This window comes from Sciurus vulgaris, assembly GCF_902686455.1.
Source record: "Sciurus vulgaris genome assembly, chromosome: 9".
Lineage (NCBI taxonomy): Eukaryota > Metazoa > Chordata > Mammalia > Rodentia > Sciuridae > Sciurus > Sciurus vulgaris.
Genome location: NC_136469.1, coordinates 111,266,193 through 111,292,871, shown reverse-complemented (window position 1 = coordinate 111,292,871; position 26,679 = coordinate 111,266,193). Strand labels below are relative to the sequence as shown.

Below are 26,679 nucleotides of genomic sequence, written 5' to 3'. Positions count from 1 at the left end.
GAACAGTATCATTAGTAGTCTTTATGTAATTATTATTACTAAACATTTTTATTCACCATTTTGTGAGTGACAACTCTTACCAGGCTCCTTTTAGTGCGAGAAGGGGGTGGCTGTGGGGGTGAGAAAAGAAAACCTTTGCTGAAGGACTACTGATACAAGACCAGGAAACAGGTGCTTTCCTACCATGCAGATTTTCTGACGAAGGTGGAGGTAGAGGGAGGAGAATGTCTGCAACCCCGAAAGTCATTCTCATCTGCACACAGGGACACTTGTTTAAGAGGTAAGTACTTTGTCAGGATACCAGTGCGCTGTTTTTACTGCTATACCCTGCTCCTGAAAAATCAGCCCAAAAAGGCAGAATAGCAAATGGGTTCGAGCGGGAGCTCTAGAATCAACTGGTATGGACTCACCGTCCACCTCTGCCATTGATAACCTTGGGAACTTAGTTTTGCTAGGTCCCATCTGGAAAAAAATGGAGATGATCTATCTACACAGGATTGTTACAGGGATTCAATGAGACAGTACACGTCCACTGCAGTGAAGCACCTGGCAGGTAGTGGGTGCTCAACAAATGTTCAGTGCTACTGTTTTCAAAAGAGAGGCTCACACTGCTGTGTGATGTGCCCTTTGGTCTAATCAGAGGAAGAGAGAATGGAGGCCAAGGTCTCAGCTTGAGTTCCTAGTCTGGCACCTACTCCACTGTGTCACTGAGTGAAAACACTGAGTCATGATTAAGGTGACATACACTAAATCAGTTCCTGTGGTTCAGACAAAACTTTAGTTCCCTTTAGTATGATGAAAGAGAAAAAATAAAATTCCTGGGACTATTTTCATAACTGCACTTTATTACTGATTGCTTTCAACTAATTTTCTTTTTAATTATGCTATGAAAATTTAGTGAACTTTGCTTTTTTGGTGGTGGGTAATGGTGAGAAAGGGAACTTGGAGGACAAAATTCACTTCATAGACGACATATCTAGGCTGATACCTGACACACTGAGCCACAAAAGCAATTATATAGAACTTTGCCCTACGTTAATCTGACTTTCATTATAAACTATTTTATTATTGATATTATTTCAAGCTAAAAGCCTTTTCTTCCTTTTCATTTTAATAACCCAATATTTGTAACTACCATTTACTGAATGCTCATTGTAAGCACTGAGCACTATGCTACATTCTTGATTGTATCTTATTCAATTTTCACATTATCATTATCATTCCCATTTTATTGACTAAAAATTGAGGCTCAGTAACATTGAGTAACTTGGCTAACTTTGCTTCCAAAATGTGTCCATAATACTGCTAGTTCCATTATACAGACAGAATAAGTACATTTTTCACCATGTATTTCCAACCACTAAAGTTCACTTGGAAAAGAACATCCATAATATGCATCTTACCTTTTCCCAAGCACAACTGCTCCTGGGTCTTGAGATTTTGCCTCAAGCTCCTGAACTTCATCTACTAATGTTTTAAAAGCAGTCCTCTTGATGCTGGGGGAGGAGGGGAGAGATAAAAGGATTTGCATGGAAATACTTGTGTGGCTTTATCAAACTGATGTCTCGTTTATTGGCATGTTGTTGATAAGTACAACAGTAACGAGAGTATAAAGTTTTTCATCAGAATTTTATAAATTACAGTAATACTGTGCATTAATTATAGGAACAATAGTCTTAAATAAATGGCTTAGTTTTCCAATATTAAAACTCCCAGAGTTACTACACATCATTCTTTTAACTTTAATAATATCTTTTTTTGTGTGTGGGAGGAGATAACATTTTAAAACTTATAACCCTTAAGAAAAATTTTTGTTTCTTCTATTTTCTATCTTATATGTATATATATAGAGAGACTCAGACAAGCAAAAACTTTCTTTTAATAATCACTAAAAAATATGTGTTTGGAGACAATAAATTTTTCCCCCTGCAGTTTTTGGCTGATTTCTAAAAATAATACTTCCTAATGTAATTTTCACCAATTCAGTCAATTCATTTCTTTCTAATATTAATTGAAAGTATCTGCTTTACTTTTCATTTGATCTATTAAGCAAGTTTTTTAGTGCCTAAATCATGCCTTTCTTCTTTATTTAAAATTAATATCACTAGTTCACAATGTGCGAACTACATGCTTGAGTTGATGTCTCCATCAGAGAAATGTGAGGGTCACTATGCATCTGTGTTTCTGTGTGCAGAACCAGGTGTTACATACTTACACCTTGTACACCACATCCAGAAGCAAAGATGCCACAGGGATAAATAGTAAGCCTGTCCAAAAGACTCCGGAACTGAACAACATGGCCGCCTGCATCAATCAATCATCAGAAACAGTATTACTTCAAAAACCAAGGAAGACATTGTTCATGTTTAATTCTTATTATTATTTAAGTCAAATAATTTTAAGGGTATCACTCTGTAACTCTGAGTTCAACTTGTAAAACATGTGGAATTTAAAACTGCATGTATTGAAACTAACCACATCTTTTTTTCCCTGTTAAGCAGTTAATAGAACAAAGTTTTTATGTACCAAATATTTTCATATTTTTAAAAGTAAGTTTTATTATCGTGGTCAGTATATGGAGTAATAAACCTTGATCTTTTATAACTTAGAATATCAACATCAATTTTTTTGGAGCAAATTTAAAATATATTCTGGATTAAATTATAATAATATAACAGGCAAAATGACTCTCAAACTAAATTTACTAATTCTGGCAAATGAAAATTAACTACTTTCGTGTAAAATTACAGAATATTAAAACATCATCTAGGTAAATCATGATTATTAAAATAATACTTTGATTAGGTTTTGGCTCTTAGAAATAATCTTAGTTTCTGTTCAGTGATTTATATAACTTGTATTAGTACATATCTATTATCTAAAGTCAAAGGAAATATGTAGCATGTAAGCCCAAATATAAGTATATTAAAATACCTTTAATAATTCCATTTTATTAAATCTCACTTGCCATATCAAAGCCTTTCAGGTTGTAATATAATTAGATTACACAGAGCTTAAAAGAAATAGTGTTGCATAATAAAACCTAAGGAAATATTTTGGTTTTACTTCTTTGTGTCTATTTGTTTAGCAAGAGTAAATTTGCAGTACCCATTTAAATTCATAAATACATTGTCATAATTCCATTAAAAAGTAATCAACTAACACATATACATTCACATCCGGCTATAAATCACACAAGAAATTTTTCATTTTTTATCAGATATGGCTGAGGAATTAAAAATGACCTAGCTTAATCCTTCTAGGCACTTTCACAATTACACATAAATAATCCAAATTAATCAATCCTTATCAAATATAAAGATAACCAATTTAAAATTAGTATTTCAGATTACTTACCATTTTGACTATTAACTAAGAACCAGGAGCTGTTTAAATTTGTCCTGTGTTAACATATATTTATTGATATAGACCCTCAGTTCAAGCAACCTAAGGTTTTTTTGCTATGTAGAATTGAAGAATTCTGAGCACATTTAAAACAAAAACACATGACTACAAAAAATTTCAGAAAATACAACTTTGCCATGTGGGTTGCACAGAACAGTACCCATATGCTAGACAACAATATGGTGAAAAATATTCACATAAAAGTCACTTTATTTAATAAGCAAGACATGATCCTGGACATTTTGCTGACATCCTCAATAGTGAAAACCAACAAGAACTATGTAATAGGAAATGTCTATCAAGTCAGTGGTTTTGTTTAGATTGAAGGAAGTTTTCTGGTAAGGTTAATAGCTGTAAAAAAAAAACGCCACATTCCCTTTTCCTTCTGGGGGGAAAAGGTAAGATCAGTTTCTAAGTCATGTAACCAAAAATACCACGTTTACTTGGCTAACTTTTAATATATTTTAACGTGGGGGGCAAGAGAAGAAAGGTTTATTCTTGCCTTCACCACCTTGCATTAAATGTCTGCTGGTGGAAAAGGCCAAAGTGGTGGCGGACCCAGGGCTGCTAATTCTGACCATTGTGATGCTAAGTATGAATGGAGGGGCAACTGGCGCCCACTATTCAGTCCACCAGCCTTTGGCTTTACAAGTAAACGACATGAATTGAGGGGAGAAAAGTTTTTCTGCGTCATATCTGAAAGCCTGTCAGATTTTTTTTTCTTTTGCAGAGTTAATCCAAACCTAAAAGATTTAAAGCCGACATTCGCATTTAAGACAGAGAGTCTCTTTGTATTTTTTGTATGAAGAGGGGGGGAAAATAAAATCCCACAGAGGTATTTCCTTCCTTTCTGTATAAGAAAGCTCCCCCTCGCTCTGTAGAGACCAGTTTTGTCTCTAACTTTCCTCATGTCCCCACTCACAGGCAGGTCAGCTGGGAAAAGAAGAACGCTCCGTAGACAATGGTGGTAACAGGAGCAGCCTCTTTGGGGCTGGACTCTGGCTCCCTCTGAGAGCAGTTTGCAAATTGCCCCGAACGTGGGAGATTGGTGGGCCGTGCCAAGTGGCCCCCAGCACCGCTCCTGGAGACCCTGTGAAACCAAGTGAAATCTGCCACAAAAGTGGCCCCCAGGGGGCTTGAAAAGGGATCAGCCTGGTGTGGGAGTGGGGGGGGGGGGGGCAAAGCTGGTAAACAGGAGGGTATGGGCCCTGCGTGGGGAACAAGCAACTGCTTGTCTCTGCAGAGGACGCTGGCTCTAAATCAGACCATGAGGGCTTCAAAAATAAACCAATGCAATTGGTTGAAAATGCAATTGCAGCAGAGAAATTGTTCTGAAAATTCCATGTGAACGTGCAGGGAAAGAATGGAGAAACATGAGCTTATTGTACATTTGGTTAGGCACCTGGGGCGTGACCAGGTAAGAGGGTCTTACCTTCCCACCCACAAAGGAGTGATCCATTATGGTTGGCACCCATATTTCCAACCAGAGAGAGACACTTCACTTTTGGTGTGCCCAAGTTCATGCATTTAGGAGACAGAGTTCAATCGGCCACCTACTACAACCTTCAGTAACGTGGTCTTTGCCTGTCTCTCCTTTTCACCACAGACAGCTCAGAGAGGTACGCTCTTACTCTTGGATAATGAAAGATGCCTTTTCAGAAAACAAGGCCCTTCAGAGAACCTAAGATTATATCCATGGGCCCAACCAGAAGTAGGTCTAATGATAAACAGCTTTGGAAGTAGTCCTGGATCTGTCCCTCCCAGCTATCTGACTGGGGAAGTTCCTTCTCAACCTTTGTCTCAGCCCCTCAACTATTAAATGAGTGTAAGAATTAAACCCAAGAATAACCAATAATGTGGCTGCTTTGTAAACACTGATTATTAACCACCTTTCCTTTTTTCACTAATTTTCATATTTCTTTAAACACTTATCTCTTGTTCTTTCTAGTGATCTGTCCAAGAGTGTCAAGGAATTTTTTTTTTATCTCAATATCAAATTAAGTGTAAGTTTATAAATTTCATGGTTTTCATAAAAGTATCATTACATATACTGTCCCATCTAATATTTTAAAATGCAATACTGAAATATAGGTCAAAGTAACTGATCACTAATAAAGTGAATTCATTTCAACTTGTTAATTTAGGAAATGGAGAGAAGTTATTTTTTAATAGAAATTATTGCCAACTGCACAGGCAAGATATATTAAGTTGGGAAAATTATTCAGAAAATACTCCTGCCAAACTTGGTTTGTTATTTGCTTTTTTTTTTTTTTTTTTTAGAGAGGAATACAGTAAGTGAAATTAATATAAATTTGAAAGGCTTTAATGCGAGCAGCAACAACAGCAAAAACAATTAAAAAAAGAGTGACTATTTAGTATCTGGCTTTCTAAGCTTAAAAATGATGAAAAAAAAATCCACAAAAGGAACTGACTCACAGAAAATGTAAAACTTCCATATGTTCACAAAGGACTTAAAGAAAAGGAGAATGAGTGGTAAAAATAGATGAAATTCTGTGTTAATATCTTTGACCATAGAAATAACCAACTTTTCTTTATAAGAATAGCTGAGATCCCAAGAGATTGTCAGAAAACCTGGGAAGTATTCATTGAAGTAGCAGCAAGCAATTAATAACATAGTGCTGGACCTCTAGTCATAAAACAGCACCAAATTACATCAGATTTTAAAAATTCACTACCACAGTTGGGGAGGGGTGAAATTGGGTACTAGTGGAACAGATATATATGTAATAATTTATATTATCACCAGCCATTTATTAGTTTTTGGGAAAGGCATTTGACAATGTGTATCCATGTCACAAACTTCCATTCCTGCTAATTTGATAATTCAACTTCTAAACTATGCCTTAAAGTCAGGCACTGCTTTTGCCTGTAGGTCAGTATCACATGAAGCTGTTCTGTGGTCACTAGTCCTCCCTGCAGAAGGGCTCATGCCTGAGGTTTAGTAGAGATGTACAGAAACCACAGTAGCAGTCGGTGGAAGACTCAAGTGCAGAATAGTTTAGCTCAGGCTTCTAGAAGTCACAGGAAAGAACCCCAATGGACAATGACTTTTTGGGGTGCAGTGGACTTTACTGATGGTATGCATGTGACAATAGAACTCCCTAAGCGCCATCCTCTGTTCAGGGAGGTCTGGGATGGAAACCGAGAGGAGGGGAGATTCTCTCGTGTGTTTGGGATTGAGTTGGATGAGGGATTCTTACTCCCAGGACGTTAGCCACATGGACCATAATGTCCACTACTCTGTTGCTGCAGCCAAATTCACTGTCACACCAGGAAATGAACTTGATAGAGTGGTCACTGAGGGCAATGCTGGCTGCAGCATCTAAGGTGGAGGAGTTGGTGCCACTGTTAAAGTCACAGGAGACAGCCTCCTCCCTGGTGTAACCCAGGGGCCCTCTGATACCTGCTTCACTAGCTTCTTGAAGTCCTCACAACTGACATCTTTCCTTAGGTAAAAGGTCAGATCCACTACTGATGTTTTGGGGGTGGGCACACAGAAGGCAATGCCAGTAGGTTCCCCATTCAGTTCAGGGATGACTGCAGCCAGTGGATGCAGAGATGATGCTCTGACAACTGTGTCTTCACCATGCCAGTTTTCCAGAGGTGGTTATCCTTGGTCTTCTGGGGGGCAGTGTGACCTAGACTGAGGCCATAGATGCTCCCATGATGCAAAGTTGTCATGAATGAACTTGGTTGGGGAGGATACACTCCCTGTACTTGGGATAGAGTACAAAATTCTTAATATGACTTCAAGACCTTTCCTACCCGACTTCTCTGGCCTTCCAGTCCCATCTCCTAAGCTAGTCTCCACCTCTAGTCACACACAATATTTCAGTTCCTGGAAGGTGGCCGTGCTTGCTCTCAGCCTCAGAACCTTGAATCTGTGACTACTATTTGCCCTTCAATTTGCACATCAGCTGTCACCTCCTACCTGGACTAGGTTAGCTGATCCTACTTTAGGTTTGCAGTATGCTGGCATCTATGGCTCATTTTTGAGTTGTTTCTTTGTCTTCCTGTTAGACTATAATCTCTGTCAGAGGAAGACATATATCTTGATTAAGTCTAACCACCCAAGTACTTAACCACCAAGCAGATGTTCAATAAATAATTGTTGGATAAATAAGTTCTTACAACCTAGTGTTTGGAGGAATTAAGTAGAAATCACCAGACCTCAGGGACTCCATTCTGGAGATGTGGTAATAATGTCTACTTAGTTTTCTGGTGTGTTGGCATGAAGTTTTTTGGGGGGGAGTTACAGCTAGATATTTATGAGTCCTGGAGAGAGGGAGATTGATTCAGGTCCCAATACAGATTGTCTTTTCTCTTACAAAAAATGCTGAGTGACATGTATTAAAAAGTAAGTATGTTAAATTGCCTCCCCACATCTCTGCCAAGTCTGAATCAACAGAAATATTTTGGTGAGTCCAAGGAAAGTATGATACTTAGAATACAGCTCTTTTTGGGGTGGGAAGGAGACGTAGAATTGGCAGGAAGAGAAGGGAGGTCTTGTACCAGTATTAATGAAGATGGTTTATTAGCTACATGACATGAATATTTTCACCACGTAAAATAAAAAGGAGAATACAAACCTCCAGTTTTCCTCATCTTGGCAAATATAAACTGTATCCTTCCAGCTGCTTGGACCAAAAACAGAAGTTTTCTTCTTTCTCTCAAACTGTATATTCAGTCCAATGGCAGATCTTATCTGCTCTACTTAAAAAGTCCACACCCCTGTGTTCAGGGTAGCACTCTTCACAATAACCCAGAGGTGAAAACAATACCAACAGAAGAAAGGAAAAGCCATGGTGTGGAATATACATGCACGGAAAGACAGGCAGCAGTCAAACCTTCAAAGGAAGGAAACTGATGGATGCCACCATCTGGGTAAGCCTTGAGGACCTGCACTAAGTGAAGAAGGCCAAGGACAAATGCTGTATGATTCCACTCATGTGAAACAATTAGAATAGTCATGTTTACAGAGAGAACGCAGAATCGGGGTTGCCAGGGGCCGGGAAAGGGAGGATGGAGAGTGTTTAATGAATGAGGGGTACCAGTTGGGAAAGATAAAAAAGATTCTGGAGATGGATGGTGCACTCATCCCCACAAATCCAGAATCTACCCACTTCCTGCCCTTCTGCCCTGGCTGGGGCTGCTGCCATCCCCTGGATCATAGGCATGGACTTACACATGGTCCCTTCCCTTTTCTCCAGCCTCCACCCTCTATTCTCAACAGGATACCTGGAACGGTCATTTAAACAGTTAGATCATGACTCCTCTGTTCAACCCTCCAGGGACTTGGAAGGAGTCTCTACAACTGCCCCCGGTCCTAGGCCCTGTCTCTGAAGCCCATCTCTCAGGATCTCTGCCACTCCTTCGCTCCCTCGTGAGGCTTCTGCCACTTGCGAGGTTCCTGCAGGGTCTCAGCGTTAATCTGTTTCCTGTCTGGAATTCTCTTTCTCCAGATGGCCACAGATCTGCTCGTGACTCATCACGTTTTGGCTCAAAGGTCATCTTTGGAGAGAGACCCTTCATGACCACCCCACTTGAAACAGCGCCCCTCCTGCCCCAGAGCCCCCGCCTTCCTCCCTGCCCATCATCAGCCTGCCCTATCATATATGGTGTTTATTTTTTTTCCCTCAAAATTATAAGCTTCAGGTATTGCTTGTCTTTTTGCTCACTGCTGCATCCCTAGCAATTAGAATAGTGATCTGATGAATATTTGTTGTACAAATAAATCGCTCAAAGATAGGCACACAAATTAAGGACTGCAAAAGGTGAGACTAATGTTAAAAATGATTATGTTTGGGTAGTAGGTCTGCTGTTTTTTTCTCTCCTTTGCCATTTCCTCCATTTTTTGATACTTAGTCAATGGTTCTAAGTTACATTACTGAGAATTTTTTTTACCATGAATTTTATTTAAGAAGTCATCAAATTTCACTGATAGGAAAAGCACTCAAAATAGTTATAATAAAGCCACCACTATCAGTCAGACTCTAATTTTTTTTCTGCATTGAGGATTCTTTTCCTAGAAAAATTATTATGAGGTATATATTTTTTAAAAAAATTTCCTCCCAAATGGCTAACTGGGAAGAACCAAGTAAGGATCCTCCTATTCAGAGAATGGTCTATTTATTTATTTAACTCATTTTTTACATTTCTTCATTTGACCACATTTTCTAGTTTTCTTCCCATTAACTATATGTGTGTCTGGCTCAGGTTTCTCTTTGTTGGTCCTGTGAATGGGACCTTTCATTTTTCTTTATGCAGTAGAGTTACTTATCTTTGAAGATTTAGGGCTTTTTCAAGGGAGTTAACAGGTTAAGAGAATACTCCAGAAGCAAGTCCTTGTGTTTCTTAGGACCTGGTTACACGATGCTCAAATCAGATCCGAGAGGTTAACTCTCCTTTCAGGCTGTGACTCCTTTGACACATCCTGCTGGAGCACCTCTTGGAGGAGGCTTGTATTGCACTATGATCCCCAAACTCACAACTCCCACGCCTCCCTCTCTTTTAAAGCCGTCTCCCACAGGACGAGATCACTTTTCTTGTGCCTCCTGTGATTCTGTTAATCCCTCTGGTTTCCTCAGGAAGCACCTTCTGCATGAAATCATCATCAGAAACAAAAACAACAAAGACCCTTCAGTGCTAACTTCAGGTTTCGTAGGTATTGCTTCTTTTCATACAAACTTTCTGGATCTTTCAACCAAGTGGATCTTCCCTCTTTGCAGCTCCTCCAGGCTATGCCTAGGGTCTGTGAGCTGGATATTTCCTTGGAAGAGGTCAACTCTGTGTTGCCATGTTCCCATTCCATCCCACCTCAGTCACCCACAGGGTCTTTGCTCCTGGAGTCCCTCCTTTGCTAGTCATTCCATCTCAGTGGACTGAAAAAAGCTGGTTCACTGAACCTGAGATACAAATATAACCTTTAGTACTTTGAAGATATAACCTTTAGTACCTTGAAAGCTGAAATCCACAACTTTAACATCTATATTTTTATGGCAAAATATAAATTTTATATAAGTAGAATACTAGTGTGCCCATTCCTGGCAATGCTACTACTGATGTATGGGAACTTTACATCAGTTCATCAAACTCAACTCTGCTTTCAGACACTGAGAAGCTGTGTCATTTGAATTTAAACCTGTATTTCTGAAAGTGTCTTTGTGTTCTGGGTCTGTGAAACACCCTGGTGTGACACTGCAAAGGCCTTTAAGTAGTTTGACCCTTCCCCAGAGGCTGATCCTCTCTGAATTCACTGTGGTCGTGGGCATAGATTAAACTTGGTGGTAGCAGGCATCACTGGGTCAGTGCTAGGTGGAGAATTTGCCACCTTCCGCTTTAACCAGAGACGAGTACTAAGCTCATACGAAGGTTGACTTGAAGACATGAACTTCATTGAAATCCTTTAGTGACTACAGATCGTGGTTATTCTGTCTGAAAACTTCCTGAGAAAACTTAAAGACAGAAGAAAGCCAATGCCAGTTCTATGTTATGGTGTCCATCACTGAGAAATGTCTTTGATATCTTGTTTTAGCTAAAAAGAATTCTTATAAAATTTTGATTACATTATATGATACATATTCATGTCAAACATTAAAAATTTTTTTGTGACTAACTTATCACTAACATGTATTTATCATTTCCTTTGGGTTAAACCTTATTCTATGGCTTCTGGTACTCTCTGGAATAGTTTATTCCATAATAAAAAGCTATCTACTATGGCTTAAAGTTATAATATTAATGACATTCAGGTACATTTCTAATCCACCAACACCCAGCACAGGTCCTGACACATAGGCACTCCATAAATCTCAGTTGGATTGAGCTGAATTGGCTCTTGTACAAATGAATTATTACTTTCTCCATAAAAATAGACAGGGCAGAACACCCAAAAAATAACTAAGGAAAAGGGTGTTTCGGATAAACCCCAATATGTTTGCAATTATTTCCAGCAGCTCTTGATTAACTTAGAGACAGAGAAAACCCTTGGCTGGGGTTATTCCAAACAAACAAACAAAATCTTAGAAAATATGCAAATTAGATGCCAGCACACAGCGTTTGTGTTTCTTTCCCATGGAAATTTCTGGGGTGGTGGTGAGGGCCTGGAGGGGGTCACTGCCTGATGGGCTCAGAACCAATGCTCAAGCTTGCTGTAGGATTGCAAGAGAAGAAGGGCCACCTCTGCACCCCATCTGGCAAAGGGAGAGAAGACAAAGACAGTGACTGAGAGAGAGATTCTCAGGAGAAAGGAAGAGTTGGTTGGGATCTAGATCAATCAAAAGTTAACTTTTTCCAAAAAAAGTAAAATTTGTCTATATACAAATGTATACTTGGAGAACAATATGCAAAAGAAAATAGTGTTTCCAAAAACACATCAAGAATGCTAGGAAACGTGTGGTTCTGAAATGTTTTCTAGGAATATAGTTCCCAGAATAGTAAAAATAATTAAGAACAGAATTTTTTGCTTTGTTTTATTTTAATCTTCTTTATTGTGCTATTTAAAAAACTTAAAAGTAGCATAAAAATGAGGGCAGAATTAGTAACAACATACTTTTATTATGAGAAATATAATTCCAAAAATGTTATGATGTTACTGAATATGTTGTATAGGAAAGGGGACTCTATCTCCTTGCTCAATATTTTCACTTGCTACATCATTTTTATAGGTTTTCATAATTTTGTGATGGTTTGGTGGTATTTTTTTTTTTTTTTAAACACCATCTCATAAAGCACCACTTGTTTGTGAATAATTCAATCTGGAAAACCAAAATGACCTATATTTCATGACTAACTGAAATGATTTTTAAAAAACTCAAAACTTCAAAAAGCTCTTACTTATAGAAAGACATATAAAAGCTGGTGCATGACATATGTAAAAGTCAGTGACTTCTCTAGCTGAGACTTCCAGCTCCTCTCCAGCCGGTGCTTCTTCCCTGTCTTCTTCAGATGCAACTCTGTCCCTTGGCTGGATACCCTGTCTGCCAAAGACTACACTCCTTTGGTCAATGAGATCTGAGTGGAAATCTAGTGGCAACATCTAGGAAGACTCGTAATGACAAAGGGGTAATCTTTCTTCCCTCTCTTGTTGGCTGGAATGTTGGTAAAATGGCCAGGCCAGAGGAAGTACATTAAGGTTGGCAAAAGATGTGGTCTCTGATGACTGTGCAGTGGCCACATCAGTCCTGGAATGTCTGCCTACCTCTTAACTGACTTTTCTTCTTGTTGAAAACACACATTGAAAAATATGTCACAAAATGATAATACCAGTGCTACATTATGAATATTCTGTCCCCCAAAGGTCCATGTATTAAAGGTTTGATCCCCAAGACGGCACTATTGGGAGGGGGGAGAATCTTTAAGAGGCAGGCATTAGTGGAAGGTCTACGTATCACTGGGCGCCATGCCCTGAAAGAGGACAGTGGGACTCCAGCCTCCTACTTGCTTCCTAGTTTGCGACATGAGTGGTTTTATTCTGCCACGTGTTCTTGCCATGATGCACTGCCTCACCATAGGCCCAAAGCATAAGAGCCAATAAATCATGCAGCAGAACTTCCCCAAACTGTGAACCAAAATAAACCTTTTCTTCTCATAAGTTAATTATTTCAGGTATATCATTATAGTGATGAAAAGCTGACCAACAACGTGCTAGAAAACTGTAGTGATAGCTTAGAACAAACCATCTTTAGGCTACTCATATTACATCATAGAATGCAAGAATTACCTCATAATGAGCTTTTTTGAAACAGATGGCACAATGACATTCATAGTTTCTTTTGTGAGAATTCCTGACAGAATTCCTGGCATATAATTCAAATACAAACGATAGTGCCCTCATAAGCTAGAATGCTGGTGTGGAGGGGTGATCGGTCCTCCGCCTCCTCACTGACCCCACCTCATAGTGCTATCTCCAGCCCTCTCTGCTGTAGCCACACTGGTCTTAAAGGCCCACTCTTGCCTTAAGAGCACAGGCACCTGCTATTCCTCAAGCCCGAGATGCTCCTTTTCATACAGTGGATATCCCCACACCACCTGAGCTTCAGCCTAACCGTCCCTGCTACAAAAAGACCTCCCTGGACCACCTAGCATAGCCTGTCCCTGGGCACATCACCCCATTTTCCTCCTCCCACTTATTATTTCGTACAATGTTTACTTTTTCATCATTTAGTCATTTATTAACGGGTTTAATGACTTGTTTCTCCTTCCGGTTCCCTGGTTCCCTCACTCTGAATGGCAATGGGGATCCTGCTCAGTTAACCTGGTTCCTAGGAGCAGTGCCTGACCCTGATGAAGACTTCGCACTTATGGGATGAACGAATGTGAGAATGAGCTGACCCTAGAGGCCAGTGGCTGAAGCTCTGCCACACTAAGGAAGCAGGCTTCCTCCAGCTCTCATGTCTTGCTCTCCACTGGGGTATGTGGGTATGACCACAGCCCCTCACGTGCTTCTTCCTCAGCAACTAGATTCCTAAGGGCAAGAACCTCTGGTGCCTAGCACGGGACCTGGCACACGTTAGACACTCAATGTAGTTTGTTGTATGTTGTGGGTAAAGATGCTGTGGCTACAAAAAGCAATGCCAGTTCTCCTAACAACTCTAAAGAGAACTGTGGTTTTACAGCGTATGCAAATGTCCTACGTCATTCTTAATATTTATCAGACCCACATCTCACCTCCTCAAACATTTCTAGACATGCTTTTCTTAATAAAACAGCCTTGGAAGTGGCCATTAGCCGGCTGCCTGAAGAAGTGTCGGGGTTCACCTGTCTGAGTTGCTGTCAAGGGCATGGGGACCGTGACCAATGGCATGTTTTACTGGATGGGCTCCCAATCGCTGGCTCGTTGAAGAACATCTGAGAGAGTTTAGGATAGTTGTTCCCTCCAGGCCACTTGGTAAATGCAGTAACCTTGGACAAAACTCCATCATGTCCTAACACTGCCCGACCCCAGCAACAAGGGCTGGTCTTATGACCAATAAATTATTATATGTGTTGTAGGTAATTAAAAGCTGATAGATGAATAAGGACTATTTTAACCAGGAAATTCCTCATATGAAGAGTGATTTATTATGCTGGACAAAATGGGTAACAGCACAATTTGGGAAAATCACATCACTACTGTAGTTTATTAATACCTTTCCTATGGGGGTGACACCAAAGAGCCCAACAAAGATTTTTATTGTTTTTCAGAGCGATTTTACAAACCTCAATCAAGAGATCTGAAATTCTGTAAAACATATGCTTGTTCCTTAACTTCAATTTCCTTCAGTAGTTTTATAGATCCCTTAGGCCAGGGAGAGCAGAAACAGATGGCGCTGGGGAGGACTTTACAGTGTGTGTCTGCGATGCCACAATAAATTTGAAAGTTTTGCCGATACTGAGCTTCTGGTATTAATCCCGATATGAAATGATCCTTGATATAGCTTGTTTTAAAATTTCTTATTCTGGCTTAATAATTATATTGGGTAAAAGATTTTCTCCTGGAAATTCAGAAAATACCCAGTATCATCACTGAGACAAGTTGGACAACAGGCCAGCATGTGTTTATATAACGTAGTGCTTTTCCCCAGGGCCTACCTTGCCCCATAAATTGTTGTACTGGTGTGAAAAAATACAAGTCTGAACAAAAAGTTCTCCCTTAAATCACAGCCATATTTGTGAGAGGAGAGGAAAACAGCGACATATTTAAAGCCACGGCCAGGCTCAGTGCACTGTTTTCTCTATATTTCCGTCTCTCCAATGGTCTACCTTTGTAAGATCCACTTTCCATGACTGATGTCGTCCTTTTCAACATCTTGTAGTATGCAGATCCTTGTTAATCATTATCATTTGAATCGTGATCACGGGCAGAGACGCAGAATGATGGTCACGGAGACAGTGTAAAGCTCTGTGAAGGAATGTTTCGCAAATGGGAACACCCTGCCCACCAACAGAGAACAACCAGTGCTGGCAGAGGCCAGTCAGTGAAGTCCCCACTGCGTCTTGAGGTATCTGGGGAGTAGCTTTTTGGCAACTTCAGGCATGGAGAATGAGCTGAAGTAATGGGAAAAGAAGCTGTTTGGTGGTGTGAAAAGAAACCCCGATCAGTGATAGAGGCGGCTGAGGACAGCTGAAGATGGAAACATTACATGAAGACAACAGACTGGTCACTTTGCCAGCCAGATGGAAATAAGGACTCTGATTGCTGGCACTGACACTAATAGGGTGTTAATCCTTCGAAGTTGACGAGGGTGGGCAAAAGCCATTGTAGAGGGGAAAGAAAATGTGAGAGAAGGAATGCAAAAGGAACAGATGTCCACGTACACAGTGGTGAAGGGGACAGATGCTCCCTGGGTTCAAATAGCAGCTCAGATAAGTAGGAGCTGTGTGACCTTGAGAAAGCGATCTAACCACTTGGTGGTTTTGAAACGCACAACAGGACCGACCCCACAGTGTTGCTGCGAACATTAGATGAGCCGCCACTTGAAAAATGCTTCTAAGAGCGTCTGTCCTTTAGCACGTGGGGCCCAAGATGGAAGAGTGGCCAGCATGCATTCTCTGATGATGTGGAATGACTGGGTTTTCCCTTTCCGAGGCTTTAAAAAAAATCAGATGGCTATTATTGATGTGAATATTCCTATTAAGAAGAGGTAAAAAGCTAGGAGATGAAGTGAGATGGAATTTTTATAATTGGAATTGAGAGAGTTAGGTGGGGACTGACAAAAGCTATGTTTTAAAACAGATGGGACTACTCCTATATTTGACTAACTCAGGAAAACTGATGAGGGCCTTATGTAGAGAAAAGAAAGAGTTCTTACCTGGGAATAATGGACAGCCACGAGCCCCATGGAGAAGGTATTGAATTCCTCAGGATGTTAGAGGAAAACCACTGGGATTTGAAAAGAAAGTTCTGGGTTGAATTCTCTGGGTCACTGGCTATTTCTCTGCTTACCACAAAGGTTTGCAATGTGGATTTAACTAAAGCAAGACATACCTGGCATCAAACATGTTGATAGCAGAGTACAGTGGGTGCATAATAAATGCTGGTTTCTTTTCCTCCCCCTCTTATGGAGTAAGGGTTTTCTTTCAAGTCATTGCAAGAAATGGCTGTCTTTAAAAGGGAGCTGCAAAGATGAACCAAGAATACAAACTGGAAATGACTATAAAATTCTGATCTGAGTCTCTCTCAAGCTGAATTTGGAAGTATGACACTTGTACCTGTAAGTTGCCTGATTTGTAGTTTGCACTTGGAGATCCTGTTAATTAGAGCAGAGAAGTCTGCACCTTTTTACCATCCTAGAAGCTCTGCTGGAGAGGACAGAGTAAGGAGAAGCACACAGAAGAATTGCCATCTTGGGCAATTCATCTGGAAGGTGACCTTGGAGGTGCAGAATGGAGAAAAGAGCAGCCTGAGAGTCCCTAGTGGTCCAGAGCTGGTCACTGCATTATTAGTTAAGCAAGACCAGTAGGCTGGTCTACTGCTGGAAACCTTACCTGTTGGAAATGCTAGATGTGAGAAAGATGTATTTATTTGAACTGAAAACTGCCTCTCGGGAACCTCCACCTCCCTACCATAAGGAATCAAGGGAAGTTTTAAACACTTAATGCTCCTATGGGGCACTAGGAGGCTGACACTGTCGTGTCCAAGTGAATGATGAAGTGCAGCACGCAGGCACGGTTGCCATGGCACTTCTGTGGAGGACACACCAAGGAAGTTCAGGACCACTGCCACACCTAGAGAGGAAGAGGCAGAGAGAGGGCAGGGTGGTGCTGTCAGGAAAACAGAGAACAGGTTTCCTGGAAATACCTGTGAGGTATTTCCACTATGGAACATGCACAGCGGGTGCAGACTTCTGACTTCGGGACTTGTCAATGACTAACATCAGAGAAGCAGCACAGCTTCTTCTCTGGGTCAGGACATGTGAGGCAAAGTCTTCGCTCTGCCACTTCCTGTTCGTGGGAGGTCAGATTGACGTCTCTGTGCCTCAGTTTCCTCATCTGCAAGTTGGTTTCTATAACAACTTTATGTGAGCATTGCCGAGTTATGGCTAACGTGGCCTCATGATGCTCATGGCGAACACAGGAGTCCACCCTGACCTCCTTCCCTCTCCTTCCTCGTGTCCAGTCTGTCAGCAGAACCTACTGCTTGTCCTTCCAGCAATATTCTGAATCTGGCGGCTTCTCAGCACTGCACTCTCCTGGCCCAAGACGCCATTCCCTCTCACCTGGTTTGCAGCGATAACTTTCTGAGTGGTTCAAAAAGTGGCAGTCGGAGCCCTGCTGGGAAAACCTGGGTCAGGTCATGACACTTCTCTAAGTCTGTCAGATGGCGTGTTAGGTGACCGTGAGTAAAGCCATCATGGCTCTACAGGAAACAACTGAAAGCTGGGCTCTCAGCTCCCTTTGCCTGCTGTTCTTTTCTCTAGAGCCTTTATCTCTGTCCATTCATGGAATTACTTTATTTATGATCTTTCTCCTTCCACAAGGAGAGTGAGCTGCTGGAGGATATGGGGTTTTCTCCATTTGATTCAGTCCTGAAGCCACAGTGCCTAGAACAGTGCCTGACACACAGAAGCATCTCCAGCCCTTGAAATAGCTAAAAGAATCTGTGTGAAGTACTTAGAGGCTGCCCGGGACAAGGCAAGTGTTCAGGGACCCTTAGGAATTATGGGCCTCATGATTCCTTCCAGATCGAAGCTGCCCGCTTGAATCACTCTTCAATCAGTCAGAGCCCCTTCAAACCACATATGAACTACAGAGGGGGACAGGGCTGCTGTGTTCAGTCTGTTGACTCCACCTCTAGGCCACAGCATCCCCGAGGCCTTGAGTTAGGGTCCTATGCAAACATACTTATGTACATGGCTAACTAATTATTCAGTTGTGGAAGGAGTTTCTGTCAAGTTGACAGAGGAGAGGACTGGGATCGTAGATGTTATGAACAGATTTTGGTTTGGACACCTATGACCCTGTTGGTGGTGGGGACAGGAAGTACCCTACACAGCACATCAGGAGTCCTGGGGAAGAGTTCTAGGGGCTGCCCCGGGGGGTCTTTCATTATATAAAACTTGTCAGGCACCAGAGGCAACTATTTATACTTATGTTGCTGTTACTTACAATGATATATTACTATGTGATATGTAAGAATGCATATGTGATATATAATATATTGAGATGAAAGAGGAATGAACTTTAAAGAGTCTGCCAATTTTAGATATGTACAGATATAAATATTGGCACATAAACAAATCTTTCATATATATATATGTACATGCATATCTATCTGTACTACAGTCTTGATTGAATTACAGAATTTTAAGATTAGAAAAATATAATCCTAAGGGTAGTCCCTTCTTCCTGAAATTATCTGGTTTGAAATAGAACTAGTGACTCTATACCTATAAAAAAATGATAAAAATTGAGTTGAGCTACAACAGTGTTTGGAATCTATTACCCAAATGCCCAAGAAACAATAAAGGAAGATGATCTATCCTTGAGTGGTATTCTTGTTATACCCTTAATTTGGAGTTCATTTACACGGATATATACTTATGCACTAAAGTACTACAAAAATTCAAAGTGTTGTTCCTTTCTTTAAGCAACTTCAACAGAATTACATTTTGGGCAAGCTACTAAAGCCGGTTGAATTCATTCATTCTTTACATTTTCAACGAAGCATCAGTTATTTAAACACTTTATTTGCAGTTTCAGTAGTAATAAAACAACAAGAAACAGAACCCCTGTTAGCACTTCTCTCCATCTCTGATGTGAACGAAAATGTGATGGAGTACTGACATTCATTTCACTTTGAATTAAACACAGCATTGCCGCAAGTCTCAAGGGACAATATTAAGTTTTGTGTTTGAGTAATGCTGGGAATTCCACAGGCATGGGTAGAATTATATTTGGTTGGCACAAAGCCAGTCAAACTTCACACTTGTCCTAGAGAAGGTGGTCAAAACTCAGTTCTTGCCAACAAACCTACTGGTTACAATTGCTTCAACACTCTGGGTCTCATAATCTTTTGCATTACTCATTTTGAAGATAAAATAAGCATCATGAAAGGAGATAGAATGAAAAAGATATTAGATTAGAATTGATCTTGGGGAAGAGCAGGTTCAACCAGACAGAACATATCAAAGAGAAACAAAAGAAAAGAACTGTGTTTCCCAAGAAGTATCATCTGAGACACATACACCATTTATATATATATATATATATATATATATATATATATAAATTTTTTTCTTAGGGAAAAAAAGAACTCAGGAACCAAGGCAAGGAGGAGATGTTTTCACAATTCACAGCCTTCCCTCGGTTCTTAAAAATACAAGCTGCAAATTTTCTAGGGTTCACAGTGCATGTTTAAAAGATGCCTTCGCATTTGGTGGAAGAAAGTACTTGCATCCCGATGCATCTGGATTGCCTGTAACGGTATGTGATGCCTCTAATAAACTTAACCACAAAAAAATTTTAAAATGTGTCTGTATTCTGCTAATTTATAAAAGCAGGATGCTGTCAGATAAAATTTCATGAAAATGATCTATAAAACAGACTGTCAAAAGTGAAAGGTACTCAGGCAGTACTTAGGGGCAAGAAATACATGGAAACCACTGGAAAGGGCTCCGTTGACTGCGGTAAAACAATGTCCTGTAACAGGGCTCACGTTACCTTGATTTGCAAGTTACTGTGAGGTCACAGGAAATCCCGAAATGTTTTCCACATTTTCTTTTATACATTTTATGTCAAATTTCCTGCAATTGAAATCATAAACCCTCCTACTGCTGGACTTTCTTCTGAAGGAAAGGAGATCTTTTGACACTCCCCCATGAACACCTAATAACTCAATTTCTACCAGCGTAACAAGAAACTGAGAGACAGAATTGAAAATGGACTCTGATAAGGCTGAAATGTCACGCACCCTAATTCTTTCAAAATGAGAACCAAACTGATGTCATTAAGACAACTCGGAAAGCATATTTAATCTAGTGATGGCAGACTTTTCTTTAGAATAAAGAGATAATGGAAGAAATGCCAGACTGCCCCAAAGATAGAAACACACCCAAACCTCTTCCCAAAATGTACTTGTGGATTTACAGTCTAATTTTAAAATGGCATCTTCTACATGGATAATATTCCTAACATGATTCAAACTCCTAACAACCATATTTTATCATTCCGGCTATGTTTATGAAAGGAAAAGTCAGATTTAAGTTAAATGTTCAAGCTTAAAAATATTCTATAAAGATTTATCACTCCCAACTGTGGAATTTAAAAATAGCTTTTGAATGGTTAAATGCTATTTGAATATAAATCAACAAAATGGAAAACCACGCTAAACGATGAAGGTTCATTAACGAATATTCATTCTTAAGGTTTTGTTGGATCACGAGTCGTCAGCGAACATTACCTCTCCAGACATATCAGGGGCCATCGGAACAGCAGGCCACAGAGATGAGTAGATTCCAAAAAACACCACCCAGAGCGCGATACTGCCCCAGATTGCTATGTGGCTGAACTGCAAATTAAGGAAATCTGAGTCAAAGCCAACTCCAGTCGACTGAGTGCACAAACACTAGTGAAACTTTCACAAATTCCCTAATTAATTTTTTACTACAGTCACAAAAATATTATCTATAGGAATTGCTACATAATTGCCTGTGTGAATGTGTTTTACTGCATCTTTCATTAAGTGTTAATCTCTTCTACGACAGTAACAACGTTTGTAGGGCTGGAATTTCAACTACCCATTCCTTCTTGGATCTGTAGCGGCTCTTTACTTCTTTATTTGTTACCATCTTTCAGGCTCCTTTATTGTCCCTCCTTACAAAAGAAGTCAGACCCTTGCAAGAATATTACCTGAATGCCTAGACCGGTCAAACCCCAGTTTCTTGTGCCAATAGTTCCCCTGAACATTAAACTTTAATTTTTTTCCTTAGGTCTTTCTACCTGGATAAGGAGAGGCTGCAAAGCTAATATAATGAAAATGGAACTTGTTTAATCCAAACTGGGAATTTATAAATGTCTAAGGATAGATAGTTCATTAATAGTACTGGTCTTCAGAATCATTTTCTAATGGACCTTTTGCACAATGCCGATCTGTGACACCTCTAAGAAACGTTTCACAGACACACGAGTTGGGAAGTCTGCCCACTTCCTGGATGAGTCACAATTCATAATAATATAGTAAAGGCACTGAAAAATGTTGTGATAATAAACTTAAATTTGCTTGACTCAGTGTTTCCAAACTAGAATCCCTAATTGTCTTTCCTCCAGGCCCGACTCCCCACAATTAACAATCTGTGGAAGAGAATAAAGGGGCATATCAATGTAGAATGAAAAACAACCAAAACAACTGGAAAGAATGCATATTCAGATGTGACAATTCTTGGGTGTAATCAGAGATACTCTTACCCATGTCCAATATGATGTCTCCAGTCCAGCTTTCAAACACACAGTTATCACTACAAACTAAAACAGAAAGGGAAAGTGTTATTTTATTTCATAAATATAAATTTATCAAGTGACTGAGAATTTTTTTCTTCTTCCTGGTATTGGGGATTGAAGCCAGGGGTAACCACTGAATCACATCCAGCCCTTTTTATACTTTTATTTTGAGACAGGGTTCACTAAGTTGCTTAGGGCCTCCCTAAATTGCTGAGGCTGGCATTGAACTCTTGATCCTCCTGCCTTAGCCTCCTGAGCTGCTGGGATTACAGGTGGGCACCACCTCACCCAGCCTGAGAGTGAGATTTATAAAGAACAAATAGCTTTGAAATAAACCATTGGACTATAAACTATTTGCTGCTTGCTTTGTCTGAACAGCAAGCAAAGAAATGAGATGAATTAGCCGGCTGGCTGCCTTTAGGAGGTGGTCGGTCAGCTGTCCATTTGCAGCATGCCACTTCTACTGCCCATCCCTGACTCTCTGCGAGTTCACAGTCTTCAGAGGCATCTGCCTGCTTTTTGCACAATTCATGAATATTGACAGAGAGCACATACCTGTGTTCACTGGGGTTTACAAGCTTCCTTTAACTGAATTTTAAATCATTGTTCATACTAAAAGACCACCTTTCTGAATTTCAAAGGTAAATTATAAAAATAAAATAATAGCATTTAGAAAGCTCCAATACTTGCTCTGGCACTTTTCACCCTTAAAATGTAGTTTCTGTAGTATAGTTGTAAGAGTCTGCTATCCCTCCATGACACACACGCCTTGATGGTGGCATGCTGATAATTCTGAGCCCAGGGAATCGGGACCACCTTCACTGCTGTCTCTCACAGAACAGCACAATGGTTAAATGCACTTGCCCCAGAGACAGACTGAGCCCAAGACTCCGTCCCTAGTAGCTGCTTTGGTTAATGAACAAGGCAAGTTATTTTATCTGTGTGTCTTCGCTCCATCTGTAAACTGGGACTGATAAAGCTTACCTACTTTGTAGGGTTGTTTTTTATGCTTGAGGTCAAAATACTAATAAAAAAAATTTGGAACTGTGCTTGGCACTGGAATACTACTTATTGTGATCTATTTATAACTAATAATAAAATTTTAAAAACTGTTAGTAGTCAAGGGAACTCTGGGCACTTTGAGTAGTTGTTGGTGATGGAAGTAGGATGCCTGCCTGGCTCTGGTGAGTAATAAATGCCCCAAGCGCCCAGACCTACTTTAAGGTGCTTTCAGTATTTGAGCCCAGCATTGGTTTAGACACTTCCCAATGGGGCTGTAAAGTTAGGTTAAAGGAAGACAGTGGGCTTTCTCAGCAGGAGATCTAGTGGCAAGTTTGGATTAGTATCTGCAGAAATAAAACTCTTATTAAAATGTAAATATTAATTAACCAGATACATAAAACGTTCTAAAATAAGATGTAGTTTCACATATAAAATTATAGAAAAATACTCTCCCAAGTCTTGAGCACTTAAGGTCCCCAGGCAACATCCATGACTCTGATTTATTTCTATCTATGCCACTAAGTATTTACCTATTTCCCTTTTGTATTCATGTTGTAAAAGAAGAAAGCACCAGTCCCTCCAACCTGCTTTTGCTTCTCTTTTATTACTTCAGTGGGTTGGTGTCAATGGAAAGGACATCCCCAGATTTGCTAGAGCCCCAGTCCCTCTGTTACTGAATGATCTTAACTTCTTATCATTCAGCTATTTACACACTTGGGAGGGTTACATTTTGTTTTTGGGTGCTGGGGATTGTACCAGGAGTCTCCTGCATGTTAACTGCATGCTCTACCACTGAAATACACTCCTGGCTCACAACCCTTGATATTTAAATACCCGAATACAGTTTTTCTATCAACTGAGTCAGCCACACAATAGCCATTTGGAAAACGCACGGTCTGTACAGAGGACAAGGAGTGAGACACAGGAGGAGGGGCCAGAGCTATCCTCACAGAATTCAGAGTTGAAGGTTGGAGTGACCCTTTATCAGATACCCACTGTTACCAGATCCTGACCTCAGGCAGCAGCGTTCACTAGTGCTCCTGGCTTTAAAGGGAGATGGTTTAAAAACACTTTTCAGCTAGTTAGTGGCAGGAATGCTCAGACTCACTTGTGTACCCACAAGTGGGAGCTAGTGTTGCATACCCAACAGGCTCAGTGTCTTGTTTGGGGTAAAATGTCCCTGGGAGCCCGGAGATTCCTCCCATTTTAGTTATCATGAGCCTCTAAATTACGACTGGCTACATATCCAAGAGTGCTTTGATACAATTTGCTGCAAATTCAGGAAAGCAAGAAAATACTAATTATGGCATTAAAATAAATATGAGGAGAAAGGAAAAAGGAAGGGAAAAAAAGGCAAAATGGCATAAGAATAAAGAGGAAATAGTGAAAACAAAAGGAACCAAAGTCCTTTAAAGTCAGTGAACCCACGTGACATTTTAAAAAACTAATATAGATAATCTCTAAACAGTCAAAACACCTTATTTCATTCTTAAAGGGAACTAACCCTTATGCCCAGAAATGCACATGTTTAAAAATAAAATGTGCACAGATGAAAGGCTTGGTTTTATATGCAAACAAGGCAAATGCCCTCTTGTACTCACAGTGTAAACAAAGTTTCCCAGAAGCAGGTAATCAGAAGTTTTCCCATTTCCAAATACATTACCTGCAAGAGAGGACAGACTTGTTAGAAAAATTGATTGAGGTTCTAAGAAAGAAAAGTCAATTCAGGAATTTTGAACAAAAGAGGGGGAAACAAGGGCTGAACACTGGGGACAGCAAAGAGGTTAATGCAGAAAAACACCACAGGTAGTCTCACAAAGCTGCTATACCGGAAGGTCCCAAGAAAAACGAATTTCTAAAAGGCAACAAAAAGCAGGAAATCTGACAGGTTAACAAATTCCTGTCTTTGAAACCTATACTGATTTTGCATTTTGAAGATTAATTTTGCCCGTAGAACTTGTAGAAGGTTGGGGCATCCTGAATTATATCCTGGACTTCAATATCCCATAGCTCCAAAAAGTAGAAACACCACAAATGTTCATCAACTGAATAATAGACAAACAAAATGAGATATAGCTATACAGTGTACTACTATCCAGTCATAAAAGGGAATGAAGTACTGATTCATGCTGCAACATGGATGAACTAAGGTCACTTATATAGTTTCATTTATATGAAAAGTACAGAGACAAAAAAATCGCTGGTTGCCAGAGGCTGGGGAGGAACAGAGAGTGATTGCTAATGGGCACAGGGTTTCTCTACCAGATGATGAAAAGGTTCTGGCATTGATAATGGTGACATTTGCAAGGTCCTTGCATATACTAAAACTCACTGAATTATACATTTTAAAATGGTGAACTTGTATGGATGTGAAATAAATCTTAAAAACAAAATATTTCCCTGACCTAGAAACTGAAAATATTTACAGTTGTAATTTACTGAGCAATTAATAAAGGAGATTAAAAAGTCTGCTAGGACATGAACTCACTGCCTTCTCTATAATATTTGCTTGTTCATGGTGCATGCTCCTGGTGATTCATTCACAATTTATTGAACACTTATGAGAAGCTGGGAACTGTTCTAAGCAAAGCAAACACAACAGAACTGACTGATTCCATAGCCTTCTGAAGCTTTGACCCTCACAGAGGAGAAAGACCGTACAAAAAAGGCAACTGCATCACACCTCGATAGACAAGTACTATGAAGAAACACAGGCCAACAAGGGGCTGGGGTGACAGGAACAGTGGGGCAGTGTGACTGCTCTGTTGCCCTGGGAGACCTGGAAGGCCTCTCTGAGCAACACCTGAGGGTAAGGGGAGCCACTAGAATATCTGGTGACGAAGAAGCAATGGTATGGAGGTGGAGGATTTCATTCTACTCTGGTGAGTCTGTGGCTTCCCAGGAGGGAGACACCTGACTTGATTTGTGTTTACAAGGATCATTCCTGTGGTAAAGAGCAGGCAGCACCCTCTGGCTGACAACCCAGGAGCTCAGACGGTAGGTGTGGCCTGTGTTTATGAAGGACTGGCATCTTCACGGTGGGGTGTTGGATTTTACTGCTGTAGTCTTGGAGCATAGGCACGGAATGGCCGGTGGTCTTCCTGCATCTCAGGGCAAGGTCTGCTTTGGGATGAAGAAGCTAGTGTGACTGTCACGCGGACCTCTTTCCTAAAGTGGCTACTGAATCATTTTTATGGAATAGGAAGTATGCCAAAATCCTATCTATCAAAACTGACAGAATAAAATCACTCCCTCAAAATAAGGAGAACCAAAGTTTGCACTCCAAGATGAACATAAGAACATATTAAAAAACCTCATCCCAAATCGGCTCTAGTCTAGTTGAAAATACTAGCCAGTCTGATTAGGCTGCACATAAAGTACTTGACAAAAGCCTCACAGGTATAATAAATAGACTACATAAAATATTAGCACTTATTGTCTTCAAACTATACATCAACAGAGGGACAAAAAAAGAGTCCTAAAATTTAACTTTCTGCAAGTTTGGAAAACATGAGAAGTAAAGAAGAAAGGCTTTGCATATATTAAATCACTTTGCTCCCAAAGGAATAATAAAAATCTTTAAAGTGTGTATGGCTTCGGGACGCGTACATTTTAGGTTAAGGAAAATACTGCTATGATTTTTTAAAACATATATTTAGAATGAGTTACTTTTCTAAAAATGTAAAAAGTCATCTTTTAGCATTCATCTTTTTTCTACTTACCATACTGAAGGGCTTTTAGTGGAAACCAAAACAGAATAACTGAGTGGAAGAGGCCATTTAAACAATGAACCCAGAAAACCTGGGGGAAAACAAAAATCCATGAGAACCATTT

General features: G+C 40.1%; 1 protein-coding gene across 4 annotated transcripts in view; it reads right to left on the bottom strand.

Annotated features, from left to right (window-relative positions):
• The window catches only part of ATP8A1 (ATPase phospholipid transporting 8A1), a 217,640-nt gene that overhangs the window by 9,723 nt on the left and 181,238 nt on the right, over window positions 1-26,679 (bottom strand). For all 4 annotated transcript variants that reach the window (XM_079152800.1, XM_079152799.1, XM_079152801.1 and 1 more), the window contains 6 exons: window positions 26,568-26,646; window positions 24,447-24,508; window positions 21,811-21,867; window positions 20,807-20,914; window positions 2,216-2,304; window positions 1,404-1,496 (listed from right to left, as the gene is read on the bottom strand). In XM_079152800.1, coding sequence (XP_079008926.1) covers window positions 1,404-1,496; window positions 2,216-2,304; window positions 20,807-20,914; window positions 21,811-21,867; window positions 24,447-24,508; window positions 26,568-26,646 — 488 coding nt within the window. The remainder of the gene's footprint in view (window positions 1-1,403; window positions 1,497-2,215; window positions 2,305-20,806; window positions 20,915-21,810; window positions 21,868-24,446; window positions 24,509-26,567; window positions 26,647-26,679) is intronic.